Raw genomic sequence first — 7,527 nt, forward strand, 5'->3', positions numbered from 1 at the left:
ACCTCTTCGAGAACGATTTTTTTTTTTTTATCAAAGTTTCGTTCTTTTTATTATTGACAGTAATTATAAAAATCTAAACATCCACATATGCGACCAAGGGCGTGACGAGGTTAACCCTTTGCACTCGAGAGGTGACCCTCAGACGTCACTAGGTTTTCCTTAGGTTTAATTTCTTTGATACTCGAAATGTCAATAACATGATTTTCGTTGAGGCAAAAGTGACCTGATTCTCAAATCTCAAATTAAGTGACAACAGAACAACGTAATTCGTGACAACAGAATGCTAAGAAAGCATCTCGAGTTGCTGATAGATATCAGAAAAAAAGGTCTCGAGTGCAAAGTGTTAATAAATTGAAAAGTGCTATAAGAATGACAAGAACGTTTTCTCTTGCGTTTATTTGCGCAAAGAAGACGTCGTTCACCCTGCGAAACACGAACTGCAACGAGTACATCGACAATTGTACATCGTTCTGTTTATCTCTTTCCCACCACCAGCGTTTACGTCGCATAACGCGAGCGAGACCGGATGCACGATATCTCAGGGGCCCGTTGCTTTTAATAGAAATTTATCGAGAATGCAGTTAAAGCTACTTTGTTACTTTATTTATTTAAGGTCACTACGACAACTTCGTTTCGAGGAACAATTTATTAAACGACGATCCTCGGAGGCAAACCACGTTCAAGTTGAAATTGAAGCTTAATATCTTAAACGGCCAATGAAAAATAGAATATCGGTGAAACGAGTTGAAATTTTCATCTCATGTTTCATCAATTTCGATATCACAGTCTGCTTCCAGGCTATGCGTCGAGCATAGCAACGCTAGAGACGTTCATCTTCGGGTAGCAACGAGTCTTGCGTCGACGCGGTTGATGCGTTACCTGTTCAGGACAGTGAAGTAAGTTTTTATCTATAACACTGCTTGTGAGGTATGCAGAACGACTCAAGAGTGGCGTTATAAATTTCATCTCTATCGATGCTACTTTCGAATCTACCTGTATCAACGAGATAGTTTACCGATGTTATATTCCCGTTTCTTCTGTTTTCGTATTAACAAAAATACGATGGTTCCCGCTATAACCGTGACGATACTCGCTATTACAACTATGTAAATGTAATTCGGCGGCTTGGTAGTTTGAGACAAGGTCGAGTGACAAGTTGAATCTGGAAAACACCAATTAGTGAACAAGTTCCGTCGCGAGATATAATATTGTAATTCTTATAGAACAAGGTGATTCCTTTTTTACTGGAACTTCTTACCCGCACCCATTATACAGGCGACGGTGTCGTTCACCACCCCGTCGTTCTTGTATCCGTCGAAGCACAAAGTCTCGTTATCGATCTCGTCGAAACAATTGCGGTAGCACAACGGACTGCCCGCGAACACCCTAGCAAGGGTCTCGTTCACATAGTCCACGACGGTTGTTCTGGCAAACGAAAAGAAATCCAAATAACAGGCAAGGCGTGGAATTGAAAAATCCAACGATGGACCGTTCAGATTAAAGTTTCAGTATTTACACGTTCGTCTGTGGGGTCTCAGGGTCCAGTACCAGAACGCAGAACGTCGGTTCCTCGCAATGCAGTCCGTTCCATCCGTACTGGCACTCGCAGGTGGCATTTTCGACGATGCAAAATCCGTGCCCGTGACAATTGTTTTCGCAGACCATGACGCATCCTGCTGTTCCGTTCTCGGTGCTATCTTTCGCGAAGCCAGCGTCGCACTGGCATTCCCCAGGCGCCGTGCAGCTTCCGTTGAAACAGTTCTCGCAGTACGGCTCGCAGACGGTTCTGCTTTCCGATTCGCGTTCAACCGAGACGTAGCCTTCGTCGCACTTGCACATTTCGGGTTCCACACAGGTACCTGTTACCGTAAACGGAGGTACAAGAATAATTATCGAACAAATACGGTCAGTCCCATAAGTACTCGTGCCCTCCATATTCATTGAAGAAATTTGGCTTTGTGTTTCCAAATCTATTTTCTATTATAAATATGTACACGAATAAATTTGTCTGATTTAAACGAATGCTTCATGTTTCTAAATAAATTTGTAATTGTAAATATGTACACGTGTGAACACATGCGTTGACGTATTTGTCTAATTTAAACGAATGCTTCATGTTTCTAAATAAATTTGTAATTGCAAATATATACACGTGTGAACACACGTGTGAACAGATTTGTCTAATATAAACGAATGCTTCATGCTTGTAAATAAATTTGTAATTGTAAATATATACACGTGTAATATGTAATATGTAATGTGTATTATACACGTGTGTTTGCACACGTGTACATTTACAATTACAAATTTATTTAGAAATATGAAGCATTCGTTTAAATTGGACGAATGTTTTTCAATAAATACGGAGGGTACGAATACTTACGGGACTGACTGTATATACAGGGTGTCCCAGAATTACGAAGCACCGTACGACATTTTTGCAAAGGAAATCGCGTTTCAGAATCGTCTCAGCTACCCATTTCCGTTTCTTACATTAATTCTGTGACACGCTGTGTAGGTAGCGCAAACGAATTAGAATCGCTTACGATTTTATAAGCAATCGTTTAGTTACGAGGCTTGAATTCGACATTCTGTCCTCGAAGAAATAAAGATCCTAACGTACCGTTCTCGCAGAATGCGCAGAAGGGCTTGCAACGTTGTTCCTCGTCTTTCTCGTACCCCTGGTTGCAAACGCATACACCTGGAGACTCGCATGTGCCGTTCTCGCAGTCGTGTTGACAAATAGGTTCGCAGACCAGTACCGTTCCGTTTCCCGTGGAACGATAGCCCTCCGCGCACTTGCAGGTGTTTGGAGCAGCGCAGAAACCGTAGTCGCCGCAGAATGTTTCGCAAACGGGATCGCACCTGTACGAAAGATTCCGGGAATATCTGTAGCCATCGTTGCATGAGCACTCGTAGGCTGCAAAGCAGTATCCGTTCTCGCACGGGGGGTAGCAGATCGGGTCGCAGATATTGCTATCCTCCACGACTTGGTAACCAATATCGCAGGCGCACTGATTCGGCCCGATGCACTCTCCGTCCTGGCAGGGCGGGTTGCAGATAGGCGTACATTCGTTGATGTGCCCTTGTAGTTCGTAGCCTGGGTCGCACGTGCACAGGTTGTGCTCGTTGCAGTATCCGTGGATGCAGTTCATCGTGCAGAGCGGCACGCAGAGGGATGGGTTGTTCCCCGCCAGTTCGTAACCTGGATGGCAGGCGCACATCCCGGGAGACATGCAGTATCCATTTACACAGCCGTCCTCGCAGATCGGCTCGCAGCTAGAGTAGCCCACGAAGTACCGCGATGCCTGAAAAGATACACGACTGGGGTGGCGAGCGTTTCCGAGACCGCGTGAGGCCGAACGCACACGGGCGCAACCGATTTGAAATTAGTGTTGCAAACCGTTTGCGCTCTTTGTTTTACCTACTCCGCTATCTTTGTTTTACCTAGATTAATTATTAGTGTGCAAATTTTGAAAGCCAAATCGGTAAATGAACGAGCTAATGATCGTTAAACGAGTATTTAAAATTGCAAAAACGACATTACTTTCCAGTAACGGCTAACAGTTTGCGCGTAATTTTCACTCCTCTCTCACTCACCGATTCTTGCATATCTTTACCGATGTGCTGGTAACCGTCCATGCATTGGCAGGTGTCAGGTGCAACGCACGTCCCGTAAAGACACATGCCCCTGCAGTCGGGTTCGCAAATGTGTTTCATGCTTTCGTCGCCGTACCAACGGAAGCCAAGGTGACAAGTGCAGGTCCCTGGCGCTATGCAGGTCCCGTTCACGCAAGCTTTCTCGCAGACTGGCTCGCAGACGTACAAGGAATTCTCCGTCAGTCCGTAGCCGAAGTCGCACGAACAGGTCTCGGGCGCGATGCAAGTGCCATACACGCAGGGCTGGCTGCAAATCGGCTCGCAAATATTTTCGTAGGACAATTGGTAACCGGTGTAGCACATGCAGGTATTGGGTGCTATGCAGACGCCGAATTGACACTCTGGCTCGCATATCGGGTCGCAGACGAAGCTGCTGTCCGAATTCTTTTGGAAACCGTCGAAGCAAGTGCAAACGTTCGGCGCAGTGCACTCTCCGTTTAGGCAGGGAAGCTCGCAGATCGGGTAGCATTTGTTTAACTGCGAATAACCGGAATATCTTCAGAGGTTTATAAAAGATTTTTATAAAACGGTACACCATTGAAAATTTTCTGGTGAATTCAACAGAAATCGCATGCTTCGAACGCTCCACTAATATTTATGTGTTCATTTTAACTATTTAAATGATTAACAATTTAAATTATGCTTGTGTCAATCGACCGCACGAACTCCATGTCGAATGGATTAATAAAAAAGGTTGGCAATTTCGACAATCTTTTTGTGTAGTTTGAGAACAATATGGAAGTAATAAAAAATTATACGGAAATGAGCGATGATGCGCCCGAGTTTGATTGTCCTTTGTTGATATTTAAGGAAAATTGAAAGGTAAGCTGGTATACCGTAATAACGTTTATATTTTCTACCAGATTCTTCGTCTAAACTAAGTACGCACCTCTGTTTCGTGGGTATCCATCGTCTTGTAATTGTCGAGGCACGTACATTCGTTGGGCGCCGAACAGTAGGCATTCAATGATTCACAATTCGTATCGCAAATCGGCTCGCAGGTGTCTTTGTCCGAGGTCAGTTTGTACCCGTCGTCGCACTCGCAGACGAACGGTTTGTTGCATCTTCCATGCTCGCACAGAGTGCAACTTGGCTTGCAAAAATTGTCCTTGTGTAAGTCGTGCGACAAGAAACATAAGCATTCGTTGGGCGCGATGCAATTGCCGTTCACGCATTCGGGCTCGCACACGGGCTCGCAAATATCGCTCAGCGTTTTTTTATACCCTGGACAGCATTCTCTTTCCGTACGGTAGTCGGTGTAATACTGAAACGTAGTTTTCAAATGAACGAACTTTTCTAGGTTCGTTCAGCTAGGAGATGGAGAAAATTCCCATCTCGGTTAGCGCGTCAACTGTTTTTATTATGTATCGTTCTTCAACGGAGAAGATGTTTACCTGTATCTTGTAATTTTGTCGTGTTTTCGTTGTGTAGAAAATGCCCCACTTCCGCTGTCGATACGTCTCCCAATACGTAATCTGTTTCGTGGCTCGATAACTACGAGTATCCAGTCGGTTTTTTTTTTTTTTCATATTTAAGTTAACGACGATCGAAGAATAAAGAAAGCTACGATTCGCGGAGTATGCTCACCTGTATACCTTGGGGCAAACAGAGGGATCTCTCGGAGCGGGAAACCTGAACGAGGAAATTAAATTCGCGGTGACGATTAAGAAACCACCGTAAATCGCAACGTTCGCGAGTGTCATTCTCGTAATTAGTTGTCAAACGAACGACAGGAAAACAACTAAACTTCGCGTCGTATTACTGATTTTCACTGGCGCCTATGCACACCCCCTCCTCCTACCCGTGTAATCATGTCCTGTGACATCAGAGACGAGACAGGATGTTAGGTGATACCGTATCTCCTAACAATAATCGATAAGAGAATCGTCGAATGCACTTCGCTAACGTTTCCACGTACGTTTCAGCTTTATTTATTCGTTAATATGAAAAAATTACAACGACGTCGACACTCGACAAAGAATTGCCGCGATATACAATTACACATCCAACGTCGTTGATCGTTTTCATTCGTACCGACTCGCAATCATACAGTCTATTCGCGTCCAATTTACGCATGGCGGATGGACAAACGCGAACGAAAGAGTTCTACTCAACCGGAACGCATCTCTGTCGACCCTTCACGCCCGTTTCCTTCCTGTAACCCAGGTCGCATATGCAGAAGTTTGGGCTGGTGCAGGTCCCGTGGGGGCAACCGCCGATGCATACTGGTAGACACCTGGAGCGTGTGGGATCGTTGGGATCCATCGCGTAACCGCGTTTGCACGTGCAATGGTTCAGACCGGTGCACTCCCCGTTCAAACACTGATTCTCGCAGATGGGTTCGCCGGTTTGAGACGTCTGAGACGTCTGAGACGTTTGAGACGTTTGAGACGTTTGAGGTATCCTCTGCGGTTCGCTCGGTTGTTGCGTCCTCTGGGGGACGCAGATCCCCCAGGTGGGGTCGACCATGAATCCAACCTCGCAGGCGCAACGATTGGTCTCAACGCATCTGCCGTGAGGTCCACAGAAGTAACGGCATTCGAACGTCGGTGGATTGGTCTGAGGCTCGGGGCATCTGCCGGTGACAGGATCGGGCTGCATCCCGTAGTTGCAGATGCACAAGTCGGGACCCACGCAGACCCCCTGGGATCCGCAACCGTTTCTGCATTCGAACGACGTGGGTGACGGGATGCACCTGCCCGTGTCTGGATCCACGCGGAATCCCAGGTCGCAGATACACCGATTCGGGCCCACGCAGGTGCCGTTCGTCCCGCAACCGAACCTGCACTGAGACCCAGTGCTGGACATCCCTTCCAATGGAACGCATCTGCCGTTGTGGTCGCGAGTGTAGCCTGGCCTGCAGCTGCATACTCCCGGAGACGTGCACTCGCCGTTCACGCACCCTTGGGGACAGTCCGGAACGCACGCGTTGTTTGGATCGAGATTGTACCCTGGAGGACACTTGCAGACACCTGGAGCGATGCACTGTCCGTTGGCGCATCCTTGGGGACACTCCGCAACGCATCTGCGCGTGGAGTCTAGACCAAAGCCTGGCTTGCAGCTGCAGACACCAGGCGCTACGCAGTCCCCGTTCTCGCAGCCTTGGGGACAATCCGGGATACACTTGTTGCTGGTGTCGAGAACGTAGCCTGGACCACAGTTGCAGACACCTGGAGCGGTGCACTCGCCGTTGATGCAGCCTCGGGGACACTCTGGAACGCATCTGCGCGTGGAGTCCAGGATGTAGCCGGGTTTGCATTTGCAGACACCCGGAGATACGCAGTCTCCACCTGTGCAGCCCTCGGGACAGTTAGGGACGCAGGTTGCTATGTCACCTCGTAGGTTGGTGTATCTAGAAAATTGTTTATTTATTATAGAATTTCAAGGTTATTCTACCAGCTGAGCCAATTAACACACTGTCGACCGATAATTTTACACAGAAGCGACCTCATTGGCTATTATTTCGTAATTGAATGCGAATTTGAAGCAATCTAAATAAACTTTATTTACATTTTACCAACATAATGAACTGAAATGAAATATTTTACATACGTAACACGATGAGCAAAACTTTTAGAATATTCCATATCGCTCTGGGTTTCAGACATTGAAATAGAGAATACAAGTGCAAGCATGAGTTAACTCTTTGAAGTTAGATGGGTTAAAATCTATCTCACGTTTTGCTCAGTTTTACTATTTTATTTAAGGTTTTTCATTCATGTGGAAATACTATGATCTAACGATAAGAATACAATAACTGGAATCAGAAATGTATACGAGTTAAAAGGCGTTAGCAAGTTACTGTTCCTTTACGCACTTTAAATTTTATTTTTCTTTTATAATCGTGTGCCTCAAACAGTTAACTCG

General features: G+C 46.0%; 1 protein-coding gene across 1 annotated transcript in view; it reads right to left on the reverse strand.

The window, feature by feature from the left end:
- Positions 1-16: 16 nt before the first annotated feature.
- Positions 17-7,527, reverse strand: part of LOC128893076 (multiple epidermal growth factor-like domains protein 11) — a 10,388-nt gene continuing 2,877 nt past the window's right edge. Inside the window, exons 4-12 of the mRNA XM_054153844.1 lie at positions 5,769-7,012; positions 5,055-5,242; positions 4,550-4,924; positions 3,601-4,137; positions 2,624-3,308; positions 1,517-1,859; positions 1,259-1,425; positions 1,016-1,162; positions 17-879 (exon numbers count right to left, since the gene is read on the reverse strand). Coding sequence (XP_054009819.1) covers positions 821-879; positions 1,016-1,162; positions 1,259-1,425; positions 1,517-1,859; positions 2,624-3,308; positions 3,601-4,137; positions 4,550-4,924; positions 5,055-5,242; positions 5,769-7,012 — 3,745 coding nt within the window. The 3' untranslated portion in view covers positions 17-820. The remainder of the gene's footprint in view (positions 880-1,015; positions 1,163-1,258; positions 1,426-1,516; positions 1,860-2,623; positions 3,309-3,600; positions 4,138-4,549; positions 4,925-5,054; positions 5,243-5,768; positions 7,013-7,527) is intronic.

This window comes from Hylaeus anthracinus, unplaced genomic scaffold, assembly GCF_026225885.1.
Source record: "Hylaeus anthracinus isolate JK02 unplaced genomic scaffold, UHH_iyHylAnth1.0_haploid 0, whole genome shotgun sequence".
Taxonomy (NCBI): domain Eukaryota; kingdom Metazoa; phylum Arthropoda; class Insecta; order Hymenoptera; family Colletidae; genus Hylaeus; species Hylaeus anthracinus.